The sequence below is a fragment of the Staurois parvus genome, unplaced genomic scaffold (assembly GCF_062004578.1).
Source record: "Staurois parvus isolate SC_StPar_1 unplaced genomic scaffold, SC_StPar_1.0 ptg000337l, whole genome shotgun sequence".
In the NCBI taxonomy this organism is placed as follows: Eukaryota; Metazoa; Chordata; class Amphibia; order Anura; family Ranidae; genus Staurois; species Staurois parvus.
The window spans coordinates 635,836-662,944 of record NW_028318133.1 but is presented as its reverse complement, the minus strand read 5'-3'; the positions used below and the strand labels follow the sequence as shown (position 1 = coordinate 662,944).

Sequence of the window (27,109 nt, the reverse complement as noted above, 5' to 3'; positions counted from 1 at the left end):
GCCCCCTTACATTTGATTAGTTATCCCCATCAAAGTGCCCCCTTACATAAGGTGCCCCCAACAGAGTGCCCCCTTACATCAGGTGTCCCCATCAGAGTTCCCCCTTATATAAGGTATCCCCATCAGCATGCCCCCTTACATCAGGTGTCCCCATCAGAGTGCCCCCTTACATCAGGTGTCTCCATCAGAGTTCACCCTTACATCAGGTGTCCCCATCAGAGTGCCCTTACATCAGGTGTCCCCATCAGAGTGCCCCCTTACATCAGGTGTCTCCATCAGAGTTCCCCCTTACATAAGGTATCCCCATCAGAGTTTCCCCTTACATAAGGTATCCCCATCAGCATGCCCCCTTACATCAGGTGTCTCCATCAGAGTTCCCCCTTACATAAGGTATCCCCATCAGAGTTCCCCCTTACATCAGGTGTCTCCATCAGAGTTCCCCCTTACATAAGGTATCCCCATCAGAGTTCCCCCTTACATCAGGTGTCCCCATCAGCATGCCCCCTTACATCAGGTGTCTCCATCAGAGTTCACCCTTACATCAGGTGTCCCCATCAGAGTGCCCCCTTACATCAGGTGTCTCCATCAGAGTGCCCCCTTACATCAGGTGTTCCCATCAGAGTGCCCCTTTACATGGGTTGTCCCCATTAGAGTACTGCTGTACATCAACTGTTTGCATCAAACTGGCTCATTGATCAGTGTATGCACTCAGAGACCTGGACCCAGCACCCTCCCCCCCCCCCCCCCCCCGCCAGATCCGGCCCTGATCACTGCAACGATCTATGGTGTCAGAGGGAACTTATCTGAGAGGCAGAAATGGCTCATTGCTAGCAGCCTCTGGAGGAATCCTGGGGATCTGTGGAACCTGGATGAGAAACCCTGCATTAGAGGATACCCTATGAATCAGGAATGGACCTGCATTGAATGAGTGGCTCAGACAAGGACTTGGTGTTCTCAGCTCTCCAGCATCCATGCTATGTGTTTATCACCTTGCTGAATGTCAAACCTGCTTGGACTGTGCCTGTGTCATGCATGCTTTACCAGCGCCAATACCAGCTGAACCTGTTCCCCCTTACAATAGGCTTTACAACTCTGGAACAATACCAGGCGGGTCCACCCTCGGGCCCCAACATTCCATTTGCTTTTGCAGATGCTACTTGAGGTTGGGTGGTGCTGCTCAGTGTCTGTTCATTCTCCATTCCTTCTCTGTTTTGGCAACTGCAGTCCATCGAAAAACAATGTCGAAAAACCTGCAAAAGAAGAGGCTTTGCCCTCCCATCCCACCATCCGTCCCACCATCCGTCCCATCATCCGTCCCACCATCCGTCCCATCATCCATCCCTCCAATCCAAAGATGCGACTTCTTCACGTCTGACAACCTTTCAGGTGTTTTAGATGCTTGGTCCTCCCTCTGCACTCATTGGTTCCTTCCACCATCCCTACAGCAGTGATGGAGGGTTGAGCAGAGAGAACCATAGTAAGCTGCGGGCGGGGGGGATCAGAGATGTAATAGTCCTGGAAGTTTCGGATGTGAAGATTCTCCATGTGCCTGGCTGGGGCAGAGCGATGATCGGAGGAACGGGATCGGGGAGCACGGGGAGGGGGGGGGGGGGGGGGGCTGGGGGTTCAGCAGAGTATAAAATGTCTTCTTTAGTTCCCGATTTTTTTATTTATTTGTTAACCACAGCCATTTTTCATCACCTTACATTTGGCAAGACTGAACCGTGTGTAACAAACTTCTAGTATTTGCTTCCTTTTGGTCTGTTACAACACATCAACTTCCGTGGTGTAGTTATCTGTTCAGTTGTTAATTATGCCATTCAAGGCACTTTATTAGGTAAAAAACAAAACAAAAAAAACACAAAACAAAACAAAAAAACAAAAAAAAAAAAAAACAAAACAAAAAAAAACTAAAAAAACCCCCAAAAAACAAAAACAAAAAACACACAAAACAAAAAACACAAAACAAAACCACAAAACAAAAAAAAACAAAAAACAAACAAAAAAAACAAAAAAGAACAAACAAAAAAACAAAACAAAAAACAGAACAAACAAAAAAAAAACTAAACAAAAAAACCCCAAAAAAACAAAAAACACAAAACAAAAAAAAATTAAAAACAAAACAAAAAAAACAAAACAAAAAACAAACAAAAAAAAAACAAAAAAGAACAAACAAAAAAACAAAACAAAAAACAGAACAAAAAAAAAAAAACACAAAACAAACAAGAAAAAACCCCCATTGATCCTGCCAGAAATATTGCAAGCAGGAACTTCCTGTGCTGCACTCTATCAGTCAGCTTTTTATAGAACATCCCCTATGTTATGAAGATGAGAGGGAGGTGTTCTGTGGTCTTTACTGCTCCTCTGCAGATACAGTGCGGTGAGCGAACGTTTGTCACCGTAAGTGAGTTTGTTACTGGCAGGATCATCAGGTGAAAGTAAAAGTTAACCACTTCCGCACCGCCCTATAGCAGGAATACTGCTACAGGGCGGCACGGGTGCGCAAAACAACATATATATATACACACATGATTTTGCAGTACTGAGCAGAAGCTGCGTGCTCCCTACCAGCGGCCTCGGCTGTCAATTCCCCACCAGCACCCGGCGATCTCCCGAGGATTTTTGACGGGGGAGAGACCTGAATGTAAAAAATACAGATCTTGCCCCTGTCAGCTTCTGCTTACTGCTTTGTATGGCTCTGCATAGCAGAGCCATACAAAGCAGTGTACTTAAGTGTAAAACACAGACAGCACACAATTAACCCTTTAATCGCCCCAGATGTTAACTCCTTCCTGCCCAGTGCCATTATTAGGGTCAGTGCTTTTTTTTTTATTAGCACTGATCACTATTTTGGTGTCACTGGGGATGTCAGTGACACCAAGTCAACTACCCACCCCCCCTTTTCAGAATGCCTGCCGCAGTCCTGCTATAAGGATGGAGTGGAGCTGCTGGATTTGGGTACAGGAACCAGAGCGTGAACACAAGAATTTTATTCAGGCCTGGGCAGACGGCATCTGCCCCCCCCCAGAAGCTCTCCATAGTCTCCTTGACTTGTAGTGTCATGTAACAAGAATAGAATCTGAAGCGCCGCACCACTGGTTCTGATACAACTTCACTCCATTAAAAACCAGGGGTATGTGTTTTGGGGGGGCCAAGTGCCCCGATAAAGATAGCACTTGGACCCCTGAAATGCATTGGCTTCTTTTTTTTTTTTTAGACTTTTCTGCAGGCCATAGACAGGGAGAAAACCGGCCGTTTTTTTTTAGAAAAACGAAAAATCAGTCGTTCAATCTGCCGACGTTACCACCATTGGTAAAAAAAAGTCGGCTGATTTTCGTCCCGTCTACGGCTGGCAATTATATAGAATATGAAGAAAAAGAAGAAATAGAATATGAAGAAAAAAAAGTTGCAACATTGTATCTATTTGTATCCATTTCGGCTACAGATGTTTCTATTCGGATACAAATAGATACAATGTTGCTATACTTTTAAATGTCCAATATAATATCAGACTGAAATTTTTTTTTTCTTGTCTTCTTCATATTCTATTTCTTCTGTTCCTTCTACTTCTTTATATTCTATTTCTCTTTTTATTCATATTTTATTTCTTCTTCATATTCTATTTCTTCTACTTCTTTATATTCATATTCAAATTCTTCTTTTCTTCTTCATATTCTATTTCTTTTACTTCTTCATATTCTATTTCTTCTTTTCTTCTTCATATTCTATTTCTTCTTCATATTCTATATCTTCTTTTCTTCATATTCTATTTCTTCTACTTCTTTATATTCTATTTCTTCTTTTTATTCATATTCTATTTCTTCTACTTCTTTATATTCATATTCAAATTCTTCTTCATATTCTATTTCTTTTACTTCTTCATATTCTATTTCTTCTTTTCTTCTTCATATTCTATTTCTTCTTCATATTCTATATCTTCTTTTCTTCATATTCTATTTCTTCTACTTCTTTATATTCTATTTCTTCTTTTTATTCATATTCTATTTCTTCTACTTCTTTATATTCTATTTCTCCTTTTTATTCATATTCTATTTCTTCTTCTCATTCATGTTCTATTTTTTTCCTTTTCTTCTTTTCCTTCTTCTTTCATGTCCCTGCTCATGCGCATTTTTTAAAATCAGAAAAAGATCGGCAGATTTGTCCATCATTGCCGCCAAAATCGGCAGAACGACAAATTTGGCCGATTATTTTCCAGCAGGACCAATAATCCAAAGGGGCAAAAATCACTAAAACCGGCCGACCGATTACCGCACTAACGATCCGTAAATCGGCCGATTTTTTTTTTTACGGCCGATTTTCGGCAGTCTTTCATCCCATCTATGGCCCGCATTAGTGCCCGGTCCTACTGGTGTGATTTACGAACTGAAATTGCACCTGAAATCACATTTAACGAATGTCAGCGTCTTAACGTGCACTTTGCTGCGGCGCGATTTCTAAAGTAATTCTTTCATGACTTTTTCTGCAGTTTATTTCACATACATAGAGTATAATGGAAGCCACGCTGCAAATGGCAAGAAATCGTTGAAAATCTTCAGAAATCGCACGATTTTAGATTGCGGTGGTGTGACCGGTGACTAAATGGAGGTCTAAATGGAAGCATGTTGGATCTGGACCTCTCTGGCGCAGTGTGGCGCTTCGGATTCTATTCCCGTTAAATAGAAGCCTGAGATGAGCGTTGTCACATTGTGTTTGGAGTGCAGCTCCATCGGTGCCCGCGCTGTCACCAACAGCGGCCAGTTACGTAGCGCTGCAAAGACAGGCTCCTGATCATGTGATCATTGCGACCGCCAATAAAAGTAATCACATGATCACAACTCCATCCTACTAGTGCTGAAGCGATCCTTTACTCCCAAAATTAACTTTCCTGACACCCACATGACAGCACATATGTGCTCGTAGTTCCACCTGTTTGCCATCGTGGACTGGTGTCAGCAAAAGGAGTTTTACATTTTTTTCCTTGCTCCCTGCTACAACCCCCTTACAATATAAAAAAAGCTTTTTTTTTTTTTAAATAATTTAGATGCCTTTATTCAAACCTAGATGAAGTGTCCCCGGCTCCTGTTCACATATCCCAGGATGCTGTAGGAGCCAGGACACAGCAGCTGGAGGACAGACCTGACAGCGTGTCATCGGGGGCTGGCTGCATGAACCAGGAGACAGCCAGCTCATGATGAAGCAAAAAAAAAAGTAAGATGGTGGCATGGGACCCAGTCTGTGCCAGCAGGACAACTTCGGCAAGTGAGTAAATTTTAGAAAAGAGAAAAAAAAAAAAAAACCTATATAGAACAGGTCAGGGGGGATTTAAAAATAAATAAATAAAAACCTGTATAGAACAGGTCATGGTGGATTTAAAAAAAATAAAATAAAAAAAAATAAAACCCTGTATAGAACAGGTCAGAGGGGATAAAAAAAAACCCTGTATAGAACAGGTCAGAGGGGATAAAAAAAAAAAAAACCCTGTATAGAACAAGTCAGAGGGGATTAAAAAAAACCCTGTATAGAACAGGTCAGAGGAGATTAAAAAAAAACCCTGTATAGAACAGGTCAGAGGGGATTAAAAAAAACCCTGTATAGAACAGGTCAGAGGAGATTAAAAAAAAACCCTGTATAGAACAGGTCAGAGGGGATTAAAAAGAAGAAAAAACCCTGTATAGAACAGGTCAGAGGGGATTAAAAAGAAGAAAAAACCCTGTATAGAACAGGTCAGAGGGGATTTAAAAGAAAAAAAACCCGTATAGAACAGGTCAGAGGGGATTTAAAAGAAAAAAAAACCCTGTATAGAACAGGTCAGAGGGGATAAAAAAAAACAAAAAAAAACCCTGTATAGAACAGGTCAGAGGGGATATAAAAAAAAACAAAATAAACCCTGTATAGAACAGGTCAGAGGGGATAAAAAAAACCCTGTATAGAACAGGTCAGAGGGGATTTAAAAAAAAACAAAAAACCCTGTATAGAACAGGTCAGAGGGGATAAAAAAAAAAAAAAAAAAACCCTGTATAGAACAGGTCAGCGGGGATATAAAAATAAAAAAAAAACCCTGTATAGAACAGGTCAGAGGGGATTTGAAAGAAAAAAAAAAACCCTGTATAGAACAGGTCAGAGGGGATAAAAAAAAACCCTGTATAGAACAGGTCAGAGGGGATAAAAAAAAAAAAAAAACCCTGTATAGAACAGGTCAGAGGGGATAAAAAAAAAACCCTGTATAGAACAGGTCAGAAGGGATTTAAAAGAAAAAAAGGGGGGGTTCCTATTTAAGACCTCCTGAAAGGACCAGCCTGTTTCACCGTCTTCATCTTCTGTAATAGCGGGGTGGACAGCAATTGTTGATAGAGCTTTCAGTCAGCTTTGTTGAAACTTTTAAAGGACAATTCAGCTCCATTTTTTAAATGCTGGACACAGATCCTAATGGGAGTGCTGATTACCACTTTAAGCAAACTGCTAGCACTTCTTGAAAGCCTTCTAGTAGCTTGCTTATACTTCAAACATTTACAAACTGGAGCTGAATGGCACTTCAGCCTTTTTCACTGCCAGAGCCGATCTTTGCACGTTTTAAAAATCATTTTAGGGCCTAAAGATTACACCCCCCCCCCCCCCAAACATATTTTCTGAAAGCAGAAACCCTAGAGCAAGGGTGTCAAACTGGCAGACCTCCAGCTGTTGCGAAACTACAAGTCCCATCATGCCTCTACCTTTGGGAGTCACGCTTGTAACGGTCAGTCTTGCAATGCCTCATGGGACTTGTAGTTTGGCAACAGCTGGAGGGCCGCCAGTTTGACAGCCGTGTGCTAGAGAATAAAATCGCGGTAGTTTCAAAGTTCCAATTTTTTATGTCACATGATATTACCGCAAAGGTCTGCAAAAAAACCCACTAAAAGTGAATTGTACGGCAAACTACTACAACAAAATTATCCAAATTGTTGGTAAAATATACAAGATGAGGTTGCACCGAATAAATAGATACCCAACATGTCAAACCTTACATTTGTGTGCACCTGTGAAATGGCGACAAACTTCAATATCCTCTATTTTCTATAGGCAATGCGTCAAAAACCCCTCCAGGTCATCAGTTTAGTGTCACAGAGAAGATCTTGTGCTAGAATTATCGCTCTCACGCCGGCGTGTGCGGCGATACGTAACATGTGTATCGCGTTTAACGCGTAGACGCCCGTCTCATGTGCTTACACTCATACGCACGTATATGAGGGGGTGCGGGCCTCAAAATATTTTTGGGGGATGTTACGTGCTTGGGTATAACTTGTTTTAATCAAAAAAAATTCATTTTTTTTAGCTTAACTTTCCCCCCTCCCCCACCAAATAGTGGACGCAAAAAAGTGATTTTTAGGTGACAGGTTCTCTTTAATGAGACATGCAGGTCCTAAGACCCTGGATGTCTCCCCATCTGGGCTCCACTGAATGTATTACAATGCAGATCGCTCCCTGGCTAGAATATACAGTTGTGCTCAAAAGTTTCCCTCCCCGGGCAGAAATTGTGATATTTTGGCATTGATATTGAAAATCTGACTGATCTGCCAAAAAATGCTCTTTTATTGAAGGATGGGGATCATATGAAGCCATTTATTATAAAATAGTTGTTTGGCTCCTTTTTAAATCAAAATGATAAAACAGAAATCACCCAAATGGCCTGGATCAGAAGTCTCCGCCCCCGGATCAGAAGTCTCCGCCCCCTGGAATGTTTGACCTTGGTACAGACACACAAGGTGACACGCGGGTTAAAATGCCAATTCGAGGTTAATGTCCCACATCTGTGGCTTTTTAAATTGCAATTAGTGTCAGTGTATAAATAGTCAATGAGTTTGTTAGCTCTTACGTGGAAGCACTGACTAGGCTAGATACTGAGCCATGGGGATCAGAAAAGAACTGTCAAAAGTCCTGCGTAACAAGGTAATGGAACTTTATAAAGATGGAAAAGGACATAAAAAGATGTCCAAAGCCTTAAATATACCAATCAGTACTGTTAGATCACCTATTAAGAAGCGGAAAGTTAGGAGATCTCTTGATACCAAGCCAAGGCTAGGTAGATCAAGAAAGATTGCAGCCACAACTGACAGAATTGTTCTGGATACAAAGGGAAACACATAGGTGACCACAAGGAGAATCCAGGCTGCTCTGGAAAAAAGACAGTGTGGTTGTTTTGAAGGAGCACAATATGATGACACTTCAACAAAAAAGAGCTGCATGGTGGAGGTGCCAGAAAGAAGCTTTTACTGCAGCAATGACACAAGAAGGCCCGGTTAGGCATGCCACAAAAAAGCCCGGTTACAATATACAATACAATAGGCCTAACTGGGCCTTCTTGTGTCATTGAAGCAGTAAAGGCTTCTTTCTGGCACCTCCACCATGCAGCTCATTTTTGTTCAAGTGTCATCATATTGTGCTCCTTCAAAACAACCGCACTGTCTTTTTCCAGAGCAGCCTGGATTTTTCTTGTGGTTACCTATGGGTTTCCCTTTGTATCCAGAACAATTCTTCTGTCAGTTATGGCTGCAATCTTTCTTGGTCTACCTGACCTTGGCTTGGTATCAAGAGATCCCCGAACTTTCCACTTCTTAATAGGTGATTTAACAGTACTGACTGGCATATTTAAGGCTTTGGACATCTTTTTATGTCCTTTTCCATCTTTATAAAGTAACATTACCTTGTTACGCAGGACTTTTGACAGTTCTTTTCTGCTCCCCATGGCTCAGTATCTAGCCTAGTCAGTGCTTCCACATGAGAGCTAACACACTCATTGACTATTTATACACTGACACTAATTGCAATTTAAAAAGCTACAGATGTGGGACATTGACCTCTAATTGGCATTGTAACCCATGTGTGTCTGTACCAAGGCCAAACATTCCAGGGGGGCGGGGACTCCTGATCCAAGGGGCGGGGACTCCTGATCCAGGCCATTTGGGCGATTTCTGTTATGATTTAAAAAGGAGCCAAACTATTTGAGAATAAATGGCTTCATATGATCATCATCCTTCAATAAAAGAGCATTTTTTGGCAGATCAGTCAGATTTTCAATATCAATGCCAAAATTTCACGATTTCTGCCAGGGTATGCAAACTTTTGAGCACAACTGTATAATCTAGCCAGAGAGCGATCAGCATTGTAATACATTCAGTGGAGCCCAGATGGGGAGACATCCCGGGTCTTAGAACCTGCATGTCTCATTAAAGAGAACCTGTCACCTAAAAATCATTTTCTGGGTCACAGCAAGAAGGGTAGGAGAGCAGATGTTGGCTGTGTCCCCACTCTCCTCCTCATCCCCTCCATGTCGGCCCCCAGATGTGCAAGCAGAACCTGGAAGGGGGGGGGGGGAGTGAGGTGCCACTACCAGGGTTGTGTAGAAACAAACTGGGCAGCTGCAGCCACCGGATTGTGTATAACACTCCAACCCCCTGCTGTCAGGTCTGTACAACATACGGACCTGGCAGCGGAAAGGTTAAAAAGATTCAAAGCTTGCTGAAAGCTCTGCAAATGCTTAGCCAAAGCTAGCTGTTCACACTACTCTTACACCAGCCCAGGGGCGGACTGACAACTCATGGGGCCCCTGGGCAATAGGGGATCATGGGCCCTTTCAGAAGGTGGGGCAGCAAGGTGGGTCATTTGAGGATGTAAGGGGCAACTAGGTTGAACGTACTCTATGGGCTGCTGCCTTGTGTTGCCCCCTTCCCCCAAACTGAACTCAGGGCAACTGCCCCCAGAAGTCCCGACACTTTTCATGTCCATACCCACCTCATGTGGTTGTACATTTCAAATCCCCTAACCCCAGATCCAAAAACAATTCCAATTTTTATTTCGCCGGCTGTGCTACATAGGCAAGGGCGGACTGACAACTCATGGGGCCCCCAGGCAATAGGGGATCATGGGGCCCCTGTGTCCTTACCCAAACTCAAAAAAGCCTATGAAAAAAGGTAGCAGGGGCATCTCATGGGGCCCCCTACTGACCCCGGGCCCTCGGGCAGCGCCCGAGTTTCCAAATGGTCAGTCCGCCCCTGCACCAGCCCATATGAAGCCAAAGGAGTTCCTATAGCAGCAGAGGATCATCAGGAAAAACTGGAAAACAATATCACGGCCACCAAAAGTGAAGTATTTACATTGGAACATCAAAAATGAATATTCTCTTCCATAAAAGGTAACAAAATAGAGACAACGTATTACGTTCAGTCTGACTTTTTTTTTTTTTTCTTTTAGGTGAAAATCAAGCCACACTTTTTGTTAAAAAAAAGAAAAAAAAACAACAAATAATGCCATTTTCAGTTCTGAACTTCACATTCAGTTATTTGCCCAATATATACAGTTCATTAAATTATTAATTACAACATTGAAGTCCTAGAGAGGCCGGGAGGAGGAAGAGGATTGTCAGGGTTTGTAGCTGTGGATGGGGGCGGTCAGGGAAAGCTGGCCGTTGGGTGTAATCTCGCTGGCGTTGTCCTCCAGGAGGCCGGAGACGTCGGCGTTGGGGATGCTGTCGTGGTAACTGCTGAAGCTGATGTTGTCCTCCTTCAGCTCGATGGTCCAGAAGGGAGCGTTGAGCTTGCGGTTCTGATACTCCCTATAGACGTACACGGCCCCGACGAATCCCATTAGTAGGACCACCACGATTAAAATGACCGCCAGGATGATGATATTGAACTGGGTCCAGGACATGTCCGCCATGGCGGAGGTACTATTATTACCGGGGGAAGTGGTCACCTCCGAAGTCTGTAATGTCGTAGATAAACTTTTACTGGATAGAAGAATTTCCACCGTTGTGGCTGTGGTGACGGCCGCTGTGGTGACGGCCGCTGTGGTGACGGCCGCTGTGGTGACGGCTGCTGTGGCGCTGGTGATGTACTTCTCCATGGTGGGGGTCGCAGAGATTTCTGTTACTGCGTATATAAATATAAGATGGTAAGTGCATGAAAATGGGGGACATAATAAACTTGTAGTTCGCTGTGAACACAATGTAACTCTGCAGTCATCCGGTCTATTCTGTACTTAAGGAGCCACCGGCACCAAGACTGTTCGGGTCACAGCAACATCAGAATCCCTATGATGGGCACAGAGGAAAGCACTGACCTCACCTACTCAGTTATGTGACAGCGCTCAGGCCTGGGGGGGGGGGGGGGGGAGGAGAGAAGAGAAAGAGGGGGGGGGGGGGAGGAGAGAAGAGAAAGAGGGGGGGGGGGGGGGAGGAGAGAAGAGAAAGAGGGGGGGGGGGGGGGAGGAGAGAAGAGAAAGAGGGGGGGGGGGGGAGGAGAGAAGAGAAAGAGGGGGGGGGGAGGAGAGAAGAGAAAGAGGGGGGGGGGGGAGGAGAGAAGAGAAAGAGGGGGGGGGGAGAGAGAAGAGAAAGAGGGGGGGGGGGAGAGAGAAGAGAAAGAGGGGGGGGGGAGAGAGAAGAGAAAGAGGGGGGGGGGGGAGAAGAGAAGAGAAAGAGGGGGGGGGAGAAGAGAAGAGAAAGAGGGGAGGGGAGAAGAGAAGAGAAAGAGGGGAGGGGAGAAGAGAAAGAGGGGGGGGGGAAGAAGAGAAGAGAAAGAGGGGGGGGGGGGAAGTAGAGAAGAGAAAGAGAGGGGGGGGGGAAGAAGAGAAGAGAAAGAGGGGGGGGGGAAGAAGAGAAGAGAAAGAGGGGGGGGGGAAGAAGAGAAGAGAAAGAGGGGGGGGGGAAGAAGAGAAGAGAAAGAGGGGGGGGAGAGAGAAGAGAAAGAGGGGGGGGGAGAGAGAAGAGAAAGAGGGGGGGGGGAGAGAGAAGAGAAAGAGGGGGGGGGGGAAGAGAAGAGAAAGAGGGGGGGGGGAAGAGAAGAGAAAGAGGGGGGGGGGGGGGAAGAGAAGAGAAAGAGGAGGGGGGGAAAGAGAAGAGAAAGAGGGGGGGGGGAAGAGAAGAGAAAGAGGGGGGGGGAAGAGAAGAGAAAGAGGGGGGGGGGGAGAGAAGAGAAGAGAAAGAGGGGGGGGGGAGAGAAGAGAGAGGGGGGGGGGGGGGGGGAGAGAGAAGAGAAAGAGGGGGAGAGGAGAGAAGAGAAAGAGGGGGAGAGGAGAGAAGAGAAAGAGGGGGGGGAGAGAAGAGAAAGAGGGGGGGGGAGAGAGAAGAGAAGAGAAAGAGGGGGGGGGAGAGAGAAGAGAAGAGAAAGAGGGGGGGGGAGAGAGAAGAGAAGAGAAAGAGGGGGGGGGAGAGAGAAGAGAAGAGAAAGAGGGGGGGGGAGAGAGAAGAGAAGAGAAAGAGGGGGGGGGGGAGAGAGAGAGAAGAGAAAGAGGGGGGGGGGGAGAGAAGAGAAAGAGGGGGGGGGGGAGAGAAGAGAAAGAGGGGGGGGGGAGAGAAGAGAAGAGGGGGGGGGGGAGAGAAGAGAAAGAGGGGGGGGGGGGAGAGAAGAGAAAGAGGGGGGGGGGGGAGAGAAGAGAAAGAGGGGGGGGGGGAGAGAAGAGAAAGAGGGGGGGGGGGAGAGAGAGAAAGAGGGGGGGAGAGAGGAAGAGAGGGGGGGGGGAGAGAAGAGAAATGGGGGGGGAGAGAAGAGAAAGGGGGGGGGGGAGAGAAAGAGAAAAGGGGGGGGGGAGAGAAGAGAAAGAGGGGTGGGGGAGAGAGAGAAAGAGGGGGGGGGAAGAGAGGGGGGGGGGGAGAGAGAGAGAGAGGGGGGGGGAGAGAAGAGAAAGAGGGGGGGGAGAGAGAGGAGAGAAGAGAAAGAGGGGGGGGGGGAGAGAGGAGAGAAGAGAAAGGGGGGGGGGGGAGAGAGGAGAGAAGAGAAAGGGGGGGGGGGGAGAGAGGAGAGAAGAGAAAGAGGGGGGGGGGGAGAGAGGAGAGAAGAGAAAGAGGGGGGGGGGGAGAGAGAGAAGAGAAAGGGGGGGGGGGGAGAGAGAAGAGAAAGAGGGGGGGGAAGAGAAGAGAAAGAGGGGGGGGGAAGAGAAGAGAAAGAGGGGGGGGGAAGAGAGAAGAGAAAGAGGGGGGGGGAAGAGAAGAGAAAGAGGGGGGGGAAGAGAAGAGAAAGAGGGGGGGGGAAGAGAAGAGAAAGAGGGGGGGGGAAGAGAAGAGAAAGAGGGGGGGGGGAGAGAAGAGAAAGAGGGGGGGGGGAGAGAAGAGAAGAGAAAGAGGGGGGGGGGGGGGAGAGAAGAGAAGAGAAAGAGGGGGGGGGGAGAAGGAGGGGAAAGAGGGGGGGGAGGAGGAGGGGAAAGAGGGGGGGGGGAGGAGGGGAAAAGGGGGGGGGGGAGGAGGGGAAAGAGGGGGGGGGGAGGAGGAGAGGGGGGGGGGAAGGGGGGGGGGGGGGGAGGGGAAAGGGGGGGGGGAGGAGGGGAAAGAGGGGGGGGGAGGAGGGGAAAGAGGGGGGGGAGGAGGGGAGAGGGGGGGGAAGGAGGGGGAAGAGGGGGGGGGAGGAGGGGAAAGAGGGGGGGGGAGGAGGGGAAAGAGGGGGGGGGAGGAGGGGAAAGAGGGGGGGGGGAGGAGGGGAAAGAGGGGGGGGGGGGAGGAGGGGAAAGAGGGGGGGGGGGGAGGAGGGAAAGAGGGGGGGGAGGAGGGGAAAGAGGGGGGGGGGGGAGGAGGGGAAAGAGATTTGTGGAATCCTCATGTATAGGATAAGGGGGTTCCCACCATTGTTGGCACATCCCTGACAGGTGTACAGTAGGAATCTGGCGGACACTGATGAATGGATGATACTGATGACACGCCTAGAAATATCCGGGAATCGTTCTATCACCAGTCATACCTGGAATGTGTCGGGTGTGCCGGTGATTATAATTCCATGGAATGCAGTGAAGATACAAATGAGATATAAATAAAATTTAAAAAAAAAACAACAGTCTTTGCACCTAAACTGGAAATTCTGTTGTACAGTTATATGGAATCTGCGTAGCTTCACGGCATTCTCGGTGCGATGCGGTAACACGCTTTTATACTTCTACTGTACAGCGCTGAGCAAACTGTTGGCGCTATAGAAATCCTGTATAATAATAAAATTATTTTTGTTTTGTTAATAATGAAAACAAAAAAATATATTTAAATAATATATAAAGAAAAGAAAAAAAAGAAAAATAAAAAGACAATAAAAAAAAAAAAGTAAATAAAATCAATAACTGAAAAAAAAAAAATATATATATATATATATATATAAAATAGTATTTGCCACCTAACCTGGTACTTCCGTGTTATATGGTTACATGGGCTCTGCATAGCCTAACAGGTGCTTCATCACATTCTCAGTGCTACAAGGTAACATGCTTCTGTATTTTTTGTTAATAAATGAAAACAAATCCAAAAATAAAAATAAACATAAAAGAAAATAAAATGAATTTAAAAAACAAAAAAATTAGATAATGGAAAATATATAAAAATAAATAAAATATTTGCACCTAAAACTGGTACTTCTATGTTAATGGTTAGAAGGGCACTGCGTATCCTAACAGGGCCGCCATCACATTCTCAGTGCTACGTGGTAACATATTTTGGACTTTTTGTTAATAAAAACAAAAGTAAAATCCTTAAAAAAAAAAACAAAATTATATAATACATATATATATATAGATAAACAGAGAAAGAAAAATATAACAGAACGAAATAAAAAAAATTGAAAAAAAAAGAAGAAAATGAATAAAATAGTCTTGGCACCTACACGGGTACTTCTATGTTATACGGGGACACACTAACCTCTTCCCGTCGAGCCAATTGACGACAAACGGCGGGATGGGAGCGCTGCCGATGCGGGATGTTTCTAAACATCCCCCCACATCCATTGCCTGTGCGCACTTCCTGGGAGGCCGCTGTACGGTACTTCTGTGCGAGGTCCCGATCATGTGATCACCGATTGGCCAATCAGTGATCACATGCAGAGTAGTAAGCAAGATGTCACTTGTGACATCATTGCTTACTACGTGTGAAATCTGAATGATCACAGAGGTCACATGGTACAGGGCCATTCACAACAGCCTTGTACCATGTGACAAGCTGTGACCAATCACAGCTCACTCAGTATTTCTCAATGGCTGCAAGAATACAGCCAGAGAGAAGGAGAAACGATTGCTTTTATAGCCTTTATGGGTGAAAAAGCAATCGGTGCAAAAAAAAAAAAAATTTTGAAAAATTATAATTTAGGTTCTAAACTAATTTTTCTTTTTAAATAGAATATAACTGAATACATTTTAGCCAAGATGTATGAAGAAAGAGTATTTATTTGCAAAATTTTATAAGAAACACTTTTTTAAATTTTTGGACTTTCATTTATACAGGAAAAAAAAAAATAAAAATCCCAGTGGGAGGGTGAAAGCGTCCGGACCGGAAGGGGGGGGGGGTGAAAGCGTCCGGACCGGAAGGGGGGGGGGGTGAAAGCGTCCGGACCGGAAGGGGGGGGGGGTGAAAGCGTCCGGACCGGAAGGGGGGGGGGGGGTGGGTGAAAGCGTTCGAACCGGAAGGGGGGGTGAAAGCGTTCGAACCGGAAGGGGGGGTGAAAGCGTCCGGACCGGAAGGGGGGGGGGGTGAAAGCATCCGGACAGGAAGGGGGGTGGGTGAAAGCATCCGGACCGGAAGGGGGGGGGGGTGAAAGCATCCGGACCGGAAGGGGGGGGGGGTGAAAGCATCCGGACCGAAAGGGGGGGGGTGGGTGAAAGCATCCGGACCGGAAGGGGGGGGGTGAAAGCATCCGGACCGGAAGGGGGGGGGGGTGAAAGCATCCGGACCGGAAGGGGGGGGGGGTGAAAGCATCCGGACCGGAAGGGGGGGGGGGTGAAAGCATCCGGACCGGAAGGGGGGGGGGGTGAAAGCATCCGGACCGGAAGGGGGGGGGGGTGAAAGCATCCGGACCGGAAGGGGGGGGGGGTGAAAGCATCCGGACCGGAAGGGGGGGGGGTGAAAGCATCCGGACCGGAAGGGGGGGGGGGTGAAAGCATCCGGACCGGAAGGGGGGGGGGTGAAAGCATCCGGACCGGAAGGGGGGGGGGTGAAAGCATCCGGACCGGAAGGGGGGGGGGGTGAAAGCATCCGGACCGGAAGGGGGGGGGGTGAAAGCATCCGGACCGGAAGGGGGGGGGGGTGAAAGCATCCGGACCGGAAGGGGGGGGGGTGAAAGCATCCGGACCGGAAGGGGGGGGGTGAAAGCATCCGGACTGGAAGGGGGGGGGGTGAAAGCATCCGGACTGGAAGGGGGGGTGGTGAAAGTGTTTGGACTGGAAGTGGTTAATGTCTAAACCACTGGCAACAAAAGTGAGTCCCCCCCTAAGTGACAAGGTCCAAGTTGGGCCCAAAGTGTCAATATTTTGTGTCTCCGCCATTATTTTCCAGCACTGCCTTAACCCTCTTGGTCATGGAGGTCACCAGAGCTTCACAGGTTGCCACTGGAGTCCTCTTCCACTCCTCCATGACGTCATCATGTAGCTGGTGGATGTTAGAGACCTTGTGCTCCTCCACCTTCCGTTTGAGGATGCCCACAGATGCTCAGTAGGGTTCAGGTCTGGAGACATGCTTGGCCAGTCCATCACCTTTATCCTCAGCTTCTTTAGCAAAGCAGTGGTGGTCTTGGAGGTGTGTTTGGGGGGTTGTTATGTTGGAATACTGCCCTGCGGCCCAGTCTCCGAAAGGAGGGGATCATGCTCTGCTTCAGTACGTTGGCATTCATGGTTCCCTCAATGAACTGTAGCCCCCCAGTTCCGGCAGCACTCATGCAGCCCCAGACCATGACACTCCCACCACCATGCTTGACTGTAGGGAAGACACACTTGTCTTTGTACTCCTCACCTGGTTGCCGCCACACACGCCTGACACCATCTGAACAAATCAGGTGATCTTGGTGTCATCAGACCACAGAACGTGGTTCCAGTAATCCATGTCCTTAGTCTGCTTGTCTTCAGCAAACTGTTTGCGGCTTTCTTGGTCATCATCTTTAGAAGAGGCTTCCTTCTGGGACGACAGCCATGCAGACCAATGTGATGCAGTGTGCGGCGTATGGTCTGAGCACTGACAGGCTGACCCCCCCACCCCTACAACCTCTGCAGCAATGCTGGCAGCACTCACGTCTATTTCCCAAAGACAACCTCTGGATATGACGCTGAGCACAAGCACTCAACCTCTTTGGTGGACCATGGCGAGGCCTGTTCTGAGGGGAACCTGTCCTGTTACACCGCTGTATGGTCTTGACCATCGTGCTGTAGCTCAGTTTCAGGGTCTCGGCAATCTTCTTATAGCCTCGGCCATCTTTATGTAGAGCAACAATTCTTTTTTTCAGATCCTCAGAGAGTTCTTTGCCATGAGGTGCCATGTTGAACTTCCAGTGACCAGTATGAGAGAGTGAGAGCAATAACACCAAATGTAACCCACCTGCTCCCCATTCACACCTGAGACCTTGTAATACTAACGAATCACATGACACCGGGGAGGGAAAATGGCTAATTGGGCCCAATTTGGACCTTGTCACTTAGGGGTGGACTCACTTTTGTTGCCAGCGGCTTAGACATGAATGGCTGTGTGTTGAGTTATTTTGAGGGGACAGCAAATTTCCATGTTATACAAGCTGTACACTGACTACGTCACATTGTAGCAAAGTGTAGTTTCTTCAGTGTTGTCACATGAAAAGAGAATCAAATATTGACACAAATGTGAGGGGTGGACTCACTTCTGGGAGATACTGTATTATACATAGATATATTTAAAAATAAAAAATCCTTAAAAAGAAAAATAAATAGAAATAAAAACAAAATTTAAAGACAAAATAAAAAAAAATATATATATATTTTTTTTTTTTAAAAAAAAGAAAAAAAAGTAAAATCCTTAAAAGAAGAATTTTAAAAGAAATAAAAATTAAAAAAAAAAAAATCTAAAAACAAATTTTATATATATATATATATATATATATATATATATATATATATATATATATATATATATATATATATATATATATATGTTGTTGTTTTTTTGTTTTTTTTTTAAAGAAAAAAGTAAAATCCATAAAAGAATTTTTAAAAGAAAAGTTTAAAGACAAAAAAAATAAATAAAAACAGATATATATTAAAAAAAAAAAAAAAAAAAGTTAAATCTATAAAAGAAAAAATTTTAAAAGAAATAAAAAATTTAAAGACAAAAAAATATAAATAAAAACAAATATATATATTTTTTTTTTTTAAAAGAAAAAAAGTAAAATCCTTAAAAGAAAAATTGAGAAATAAAAATGTAAAGGCAAAAAAATATAAATAAAAACAAATATATATATTTTTTTTTAAAAAGAAAAAAAAAGTAAAATCCTTAAAAGAAAAAGAAAAATTAAGAGAAATAAAAATGTAAAGACAAAAAAATATAAATAAAAAGAAATATATATATATTTTTTTTTTTTTTTAAAAGAAAAATCCTAAAAAGAAAAATTTTAAAAGAAATAAAAATTTAAATACAAAAAAATATAAATAAAAACAAATATATATATATTTTTTTAAAAAGAAAAAAAGTAAAATCCTTAAAAGAAAAATTAAGAGAAATAAAATTTTAAAGACAAAATATAAATAAAAAGAAATATTAATATATAAAAAAAGAAAAAAGTAAAATCCATAACATTTTTTAATAAAAAGAAAAATGTAAAGACAAAATTTAAATAAAAACACACACACACTTTCTTTTTTTTAAAGAAAAATCCTAAAAAGAAAAATTTTAAAAGAAAAAAAATTTAGACAAAAAAATATAAATAAAAACATATATATATATATACATACATATATATACATACATATACATATACACACACATATATATATATATATATATATATATATATATATATATATATATATATATATATATATATATATATTTATTTATTTATTTATTTATTTAAAAAAAAGAAAAGTAAAATCCTTAAGAGAAAAATAAAAAATATAAATAAAATATAAAATAAAATAAATACAGATATAAAAGAACAAAATACATAATTGAAAAAAATATATATATATATAATAGTCTTTGTACCTACACTGGTAGTTCTATGTTATACAGTTATAAGGACACTGCGTGTATGTATATATATATATATATTTTTTTTTAAATAAAAATATAATCGTCTTTGTACCTACACTGATGGTTCTGTCAAATGGCTCAGCGTAGGTGCTTCATCACATTCTCGGAGCTATGTGGTAACAGGTTTTGAACTTTTTGTTAATAAAAATGAAAAAAAAATAAAAAAATAAAAAAATATATATACATATATATACATATATACACACATATATATACACACAAGAATAATTGAAAATTAAAAAAAAAAAAAATCGTCTTTGTACCTGCACTGACAGCTCTGTCATAGGGGCTTCATCAAAATGGAAGAAAAAAAAAAAAAAAGTAAAATCCTTCAAAGATAAAATTAAAGATATATATATATATATATATATATATATATATATATATATAAATAAATGGTCTTTGTACCTACACTGATGGTTCTGTCAGAAGGCTCTGCATAGGGGCTTCATCACATTCAACATGTTTTGTAAAACAATTGTCCAAAAATAAAAAACCTTTTATTTGTGTTTATATATATATAAAAAAAAAATACAAATATAAAAGAATAACAAAATAAAAATGGATTGGTCCCTGCACCTACACTGGCAGCTCTATGTCATGTCTCCATCACATTCTCAGCTCTATGTCATGTCTCCATCACAATTCTCAGCTCTATGTCATGTCTCCATCACAATTCTCAGCTCTAGGTCATGTCTCCATCACATTCTCAGCTCTAGGTCATGTCTCCATCACATTCTCAGCTCTAGGTCATGTCTCCATCACATTCTCAGCTCTATGTCATGTCTCCATCACATTCTCAGCTCTATGTCATGTCTCCATCACATTCTCAGCACTATATGGTAACATTTTTTTTTGTGTTTTTATAACAAAACAACACAATTGTCCAAAAATAAAAACCTTCTGTTTGTTTGATATAAAAATAAAAAAATACATAAATAAAAATAAAATGAGAACAATGATATACAGCCCGGTGGTTTCTCACCTGCAGTGCGGTCGGTGGCAGGCGGCGGCGGAGTTGGGGGGTCGGTGGGTGGGACGGTCGTGGGTTCGGTGGTCGGCTGATGTGTGGTCGTGTCGGCGGTCGGGCCGCTCTCGGTTCCCGGAATCCCCCCCTCCCTGTACGGGATGCTGGCCGCCAGTGGTTCGCTGGGTCCCGGCTCGGTGCCATTGTCGGTGGCGTTAGAGATCGGCGGGGCGGAGGAGCGGAGGGTCGGTAGGATGGTGGGTAGGATGATCGGTAGGCCGGCGGCGGAGGAGGTGTTGTAGTCGGGCAGGGTGACGTTCCCGTCCTCCGGGTATCCCTCCGTCCCCAGGCTCCGGCAGCTCCGTGCTAACACGAAGGCGGCCGCCCAGAAGAACGCGATCCGGGCCGCGGCGGCCATCTCCCATTTTCCTCGGACGGAGATCACCGATCCCCGCACATCGCCGGCACCGGGGCCTTCCCTGACAATGCGGAGAACACCTGGCTCTGACTGGCGGCGCTCTCAGCCAATGGGCGGCGGCGGGCGGAGCTGGACTGGAGCGCGCCTCCGCCAATCGTAGCCTTGAAGGAGTCAAGACGTCATGGTCACTGCCCCCCTGACTGGTGCTGGACGGCTTCTTCCTGGTCCGGCCAGTCTCGTCCAATCGGTAACCAGGGAGGGAGATGACGAAGGCGGAGCCCGCCCTCTCTGGGCTAAAGAGAGGCGGGGAATTCCAGCTGGAGGACACAGAGGGAAGCCTGGGGTCTGCCTGTGCTGTGCTGAAGATGCTGCCGGCCTGGCTGCCGCACTGTTGATATCAATTTATGTATTAATAAAGTATATTTGTTAAAAAAAAAATGGGCCTTTTGTATTGAAATGATTTGGGAAATGCAGGTTGCCTGGCTGTCATACTACTCCTCTGGCTTCTGTCTGGAGGTATTGCTGTCATGCAGGTCCCCTGGTACTGTCCTCATTCTGAAAATGCTGGTTACCTGTCTGTCACAGTAGGGCCCCTACTACTGGCTTCCTTATACAAATGCTATTGGCCTGGCTTTTATGTCCGTCCCGTGGTTCTGAAATCAATCTGAAAATACTCATTGCCTGGCTGTCATACTGGTCCCCCTAATGCTGCATTAAATGCCAGAAGATTGGCTGCCATGCAGGTACTGGCCTCATTCTGAAAATGCTGGGTACCTGGCTGTCATACTAGGCCCCCTACTGCTGGCTTCCTTCTAAAAAATGCTAGTGGCCTGGCTTCTATGCTTGTCTCCGGGTTCTGCCCTCCTTCTATAAATGCTGCTGGATCTGGTTATCTCACTGGTCTGGTTCTGGCTTCAATCTGAAAATGCTGAAAGCTTGGCTGCCATGCCGGTCCCCTGGTGCTGGCCTCAAACTGAAAATGCTAATGTGCTGGCTTCAATCTGAAAATGCTGAAAGCTTGGCCTGCCATGCTGGTCCCCTAGTGCTGGCCTCAAGCTGAAAATGCTAATGGTCTGGCTGCCATGCCGGTCCCCTGAGCTCAAGGCACCTGGAGGAAGCGTGCCCTTAACAGGTTAATGTGAATTTTTTTTTTTTTTAAATCTGCGGCTTTTATTATATAAAAAACCCTGGTGATCCTGCCACGAGGGTCACTTCCTGTTATAAGGTGACAACGCTCTGTCGCTGTATTTCAATGGCGCTCCCGTGTTGTCACCCTGTCACATGGGCTTCCAATGGAACGGTCCTATGTTGTCACCATCAGCAAACTCGCTCTGAGAAATGTCATGCAGCCATCGCCATAGTGCATGTAGACAGGAAGTGGATGAAAGGCCGATGGCAGTGAGACAGAAGAGTGGATGACAAAACATGAAACGAATGGCTTTACATGAGCCGGACTTCGACCAATCAGGACAAGGTTCGAGGTTTACCCAACATCCCACACCCTCCGCTGCCGATACCAATCTTTCCAGCTGCTCTATGAACACATCTGTGTCCTCAGAAAAATAATTTCCCGTTGACAGCCAACAATGGTAAGGCTCTTGGGTTGTCACCCGTCCATTTATAGACCAGACAGACGGGTTCTGGAACAGCTGCCGCTTCCCGGATTGCTATGCAGAATGTCAGGTTTGGGTGCTTTACATAGAGAATGACATCAATGGCACCGGGCGTCCTCCGGGAAAATGTCTGCTAAGCTGGAGACAAAGCCGTGACGTGTGTCCTCCTCGCCCTTTGTGGTGTCATCCTACCCAGGAGAGTTGTCACCGGAAAGGGATAATCTGATTTGGCACCCCACCTAGCACCTGGACCTCGCACCGAACCTTGACCTCACCCCACTCAGCACCTGGACCTCACCCCATCCAGCACCTAGACCTCACATCAAACCTGGACCTCACCCCACCCAGCACCTTAGACCTCACACCGAACCTTGACCTCACCCCACTCAGCACCTGGACCTCACCCCACCCAGCACCTGGACCTCACCCCACCCAGCACCTGGACCTCACATCGAACCTCGACCTCACCCCACCCAGCACTTGGACCTCACACCAAACCTGGACCTCACCCCACCCAGCACCTGGACCTCACACCGAACCTTGGCCTCACCCCACTCAGCACCTGGACCTCACCCCAAACCTTGGCCTCACCCCACTCAGCACCTGGACCTCACACCGAACCTTGGCCTCACCCCACTCAGCACCTGGACCTCACACCGAACCTTGGCCTCACCCCACCCAGCACCTGGACCTCACACCGAACCTGGACCTCACCCCACCCAGCACCTGGATCTCGCCCCACCCAGCACCTGGACCTCACACCGAACCTCACCCCACCCAGCACCTGGACCTCACACCAAACCTGGACCTCACCCCACCCAGCACCTGGACCTCACACCGAACCTTGGCCTCACCCCACCCAGCACCTGGACCTCACACCGAACCTTGGCCTCACCCCACCCAGCACCTGGACCTCACCCCACCCAGCACCTGGACCTCACCCCACCCAGCACCTGGACCTCACACCGAACCTTGGCCTCACCCCACTCAGCACCTGGACCTCACACTGAACCTGGACCTCACCCCACCCAGCACCTGGACCTCACACCGAACCTGGATCTCACCCCACCCAGCACCTAGACCTTGCACCACCCAGCACCTGGACCTCACCCCACTTAGCACCTGGACATCATTTAATCTACATGACTGAGGACATCTTGTGGCAGAAAATAAATATAGCAGAGGACAGCTCTAGACTACGGATTGGTATTGCAGTGAAAAACCAACAAGAGGACATAAAAAAAAAATTAACCCAGATTTGGGCTTCAAGCATTTGTGCGATTTTTTTTTTTCCAAAATGTGACAAATATATACCCAACAATGACATTTTCTAATTTGCCCCTTTTTGGTCTGTTAAAAATATAATTGAAAGCGATTTTTATAGCTGCTTGATTGGTACAAAAAAAACCTGCCGATCCTGCCAGGAATCTTAAGGCTTCCTGCGCTGTGGCAATGGATCCTTGAGCAGCGTTATCAGTCCTGCCCAGCTTTTCCCTGTAAAAAAAAAAAAACACTCATAATAAAAACTTTATTTATAGGTAAAGTTGATCCAGGGAATATCGGATCGCCTCTCGGGGGATCAGGAAGGAATTGTTTTCCCTGCAGGAGCAAATTGGATCATGTTTTGCTGGGTTTTTTCGCCTTCCTCTGGATCAACGGTGGGCGTAGGATTATAACCTTTTTTTTTTTTATGGTTGAACTGGATGGACTTTTGTCTTTTTTCGGCCAGACTAACTATGGAACTGTAAGTCGCACGATTTCAAAGTCTGGCTTGATGTGACTGGGGGTGTAATGCAGACCATAGACGGGTCGAAAATTGTCCGAAAAAAAAAATCTACCGATTTTCGCACTGTTAGTGGGTTAATTGGTCGGCCGTTTTTCGGGGCTTTGGCACATTTTTTTTATCGGTGAAGTTGGGAAAAAAAAAATCGTCCGATTTTGCCAATCGGCCAATTTTCCCGGCAATGATGGGCAAATCGGCCAATCTTTTTACTGATAAAAAATCTGCCGTGGCCTGGAAGAAAAAGTAGAAGAAAAAAAAAGAAAAAAGCAGAAGAGGAAGAAGTAGAAGAAAAAAAAAAGAAAAAAAGAAAAAAGCAGAAGAGGAAGGAGTAGAAGAAAAAGAAAAAGCAGAAGAGGAAGAAGAAATAGAAGAAAAGAAGAAGTAGAAAAAGAAGAAGACAGCAGAAGAAGAAAAAGAAGAAAATAAGAAGTAGAAGAAAAGAAAAAGCAGAAGAAGAAGTAGAAGAAAAGAAAAAGCAGAAGAAGAAGTAGAAGAAAAAGAAGAAGATGAAAAAGAAAAAGAAGAAGCAGACGAAGAAGAAGAAAAGAAGAGGAAAAAGAAGTAGAAGAAGAAGAAGAGGAAAAAGAAGAGGAAGAAGAAGAAGAGAAAAAGAAAAGAAGAAGAAGAAGAAAGAAAAGAAGAAGAAGAAGAAAGAAAAGAAAAAGAAGAAGAAAGAAAAGAAAAAGAAGAGGAAAAAGAAGGAAAAGAAGAGGAAAAAGAGGAAAAGAAAAGAAGAAAGAAAAAAAAGAAGAAGAAAAAGAAGAAGAGAAAAAGAAGAGGAAGAAGAAAAAAAGGAGAAAAAGAAGAGGAAGAAGAAAAAAAGGAGAAAAAGAAGAAGAAAAAGAAACAGAAGAGGAAAAAGAAGAAGAAAAAGAAACAGAAACAGAAGAGGAAAAAGAAGAAGAAAATGAAACAGAAGAAGAAGAAACAGAAGAGGAAAAAGAAGAAGAAAAAGAAACAGAAGAAGAAGAAACAGAAGAAGAAGAAACAGAAGAGGAAAAAGAAGAAGAAAAAGAAACAGAAGAAGAAGAAACAGAAGAGGAAAAAGAAGAAGAAAAGAAAGAAGAAAAGAATAAGAATAAGAATTCCAGTCCGCTATTAAATATGAAAGTCTTGCGGTTGCAACAATGTATCTATTTGTATCCGAATAAAAACATCTGTATCTGAAATGGATACAAATAGATACATTGTTGCAACTTTTTCATGTCAAATATAATAGCGGAGCTCTCTGCAGGGACAGAAGTAATTAAATGCCGGCCGTAGACGGGACGAAAATCGGACGATTATTTTTACCGTTGGTGGTAACATCGGCCTATTGAACGACCAATTTTTCATTTTTTCATTTTTTTTTTAAATGGCCGGTTTTCGAGCCGTCTATGGCCTGCATTAAGCAGTCCCAGTATACCAGCAATTTGATCATTCGGGGGAAGGAATTGGATGCGTCCTCATGGAGCTGCACACTCCATGCACTGCGTGGGATGACCCCATTTTTTCCGCTGGTATGTCATACGGTAACAAAGCGTCTCTTTGTGCGTGCAGCAAATACACAATGGAGGGCTCTAGCAGCGGGCAGGCTCCCCCAGACAGACAACAATGCAATCATTTACAGGCCATGCGATTTATTGCTGCGTCCAAATTAGAGTGGCAGTGAGATAAAGGAAAAAATGGCACCACTATGGAGTATGAAATGTGTTCTATATCGGCATCAGCGAGGGAGAACGTCACCGGCACACCGAGGATCACCAATATGAACGATCACATAGGCCGGCCATACATGGATTGAAATTCGACCAATTTTTCATCCCAAAATGTGACCTAAGAACAATCGGCTGATTTTCGCTCTGTTAGTGGGGTCAATGGCACCGGCTGATTTTCTTGGTTCCTATCCTTTTCGGTGATTGGGCATGTTGGAAAATCCGTGACAGACGACCGATTTTCGACTCAATGATGGTCAAATCGTACGATTGTTTGTCTGAAAAGAATATGCACGTGAGCCGTGACCTGGAAGGAACAGAAGTCTCGCCTGTTATATGGGGAGAACTTTAGGACTTGGTTGGCCGATTTTCGAAATCATTGATGGCGCCATTGGATTACCGAGCGAACAATGTTTTCGATTTTCGGACGAAAAATCGTCCGGAATTCGACCCATGTACGGCCTGCATTATATGGGGTGAACTTTAGGACTTGGTCGGCCGATTTTTAAAATCATTGATGGCACCATCGTATTACCAAGAGAAAGACATTTTCGGACGAAAAATTCACGTGAGCCGTGACCTGGAAGGAACAGAAGTCTCGCCTGTTATATGGGGAGAACTTTAGGACTTGGTTGGCCGATTTTCAAAATCATTGATGGCGCCATTGGATTACCGAGTGAACGAGGTTTCTGATTTTCGGACGAAAAATCGGTCGGAGTCCAATCCATGTATGGCCTGCATAAGAATAATCAGCCGATTTTCGCTCTGTTAGTGGGTCTGATTTTTATGGTTCCTCCCCTTTTCGGTGATCGGGCATGTTGGAAAATTCATGAAAGACGACCGATTTTCGACTCGATGATGGTCAAATCGTACAATCGTTTTTCCAAAAAGAATATGCGCCATGAGCTGTGACCTGGAAGGAACAGAAGTCTCGCCTGTTATATGGGGTGAACTTTATGACTCTGTTGGCCGATTTTCGAAATCATTGATGGCACCATCGGATTACCGAGCGAACTACGTTTTCGATTTTCGGATGAAAAATCGCTCGGAATACGAACCACGTATGGCCTGCAATAGTTGCAGGCAAGGCAACGTTTCGCAGTCTCAAAGGAGCCCTTCATCAGGCATGTGACGCATGTGATGTGCCCCATGCCTGATGAAGGTGTCCTGCGAGACTGCGAAACGTTGCCTTATGATCGTTCATGAAAACTTTTGGCCCCGTATCGGTGATCCTCGGTGTGCTGGTGACCTTCTCCCTCGCTGATTCTGTTCGCTTCCAGCCGACGGTCACTGCAGCACCCACTTATACACACCGCCATTTGTAACGCAGGAACGTGTGCGTTGAGATTGTACACTTATATATCAGCATCAATTCACAAAATCATAATGCCTGCTGGGTGTTCACTACCCTACATCCTTCCCTTGCTGCGGAATTAGGACCAGTTCACACTTCATGCGTTTCAGTTGCTATTTTTCTGCATACAAAACGCATAGAAAGTAGGTGATATGGTGGTCAGTGTCATCGTTCACATTAGCGTTTGCAGTTCCAGTGCGTTCCGGATGCAGAAAAAGAAAAGTAGAACAGGCGGCATTTTTCCTGCACAGAACTGTACTGGAACGCGGTAAAACACATAAAAAACAAAACGAAATGCACCAAA

General features: G+C 44.8%; 1 protein-coding gene across 1 annotated transcript; it reads right to left on the bottom strand.

The window, feature by feature from the left end:
• Window positions 1-10,187: 10,187 nt before the first annotated feature.
• On the bottom strand, window positions 10,188-20,480 carry MEGF9 (multiple EGF like domains 9). The gene is made up of 2 exons (XM_089684137.1): window positions 19,962-20,480; window positions 10,188-10,901 (listed from the first exon to the last, which is right to left on the bottom strand). The coding sequence occupies exons 1-2, from the start codon at window positions 20,359-20,361 to the stop codon at window positions 10,393-10,395; spliced, it is 909 nt and encodes a 302-aa protein (XP_089540263.1). The 5' UTR covers window positions 20,362-20,480; the 3' UTR covers window positions 10,188-10,392.
• Window positions 20,481-27,109: the final 6,629 nt, after the last annotated feature.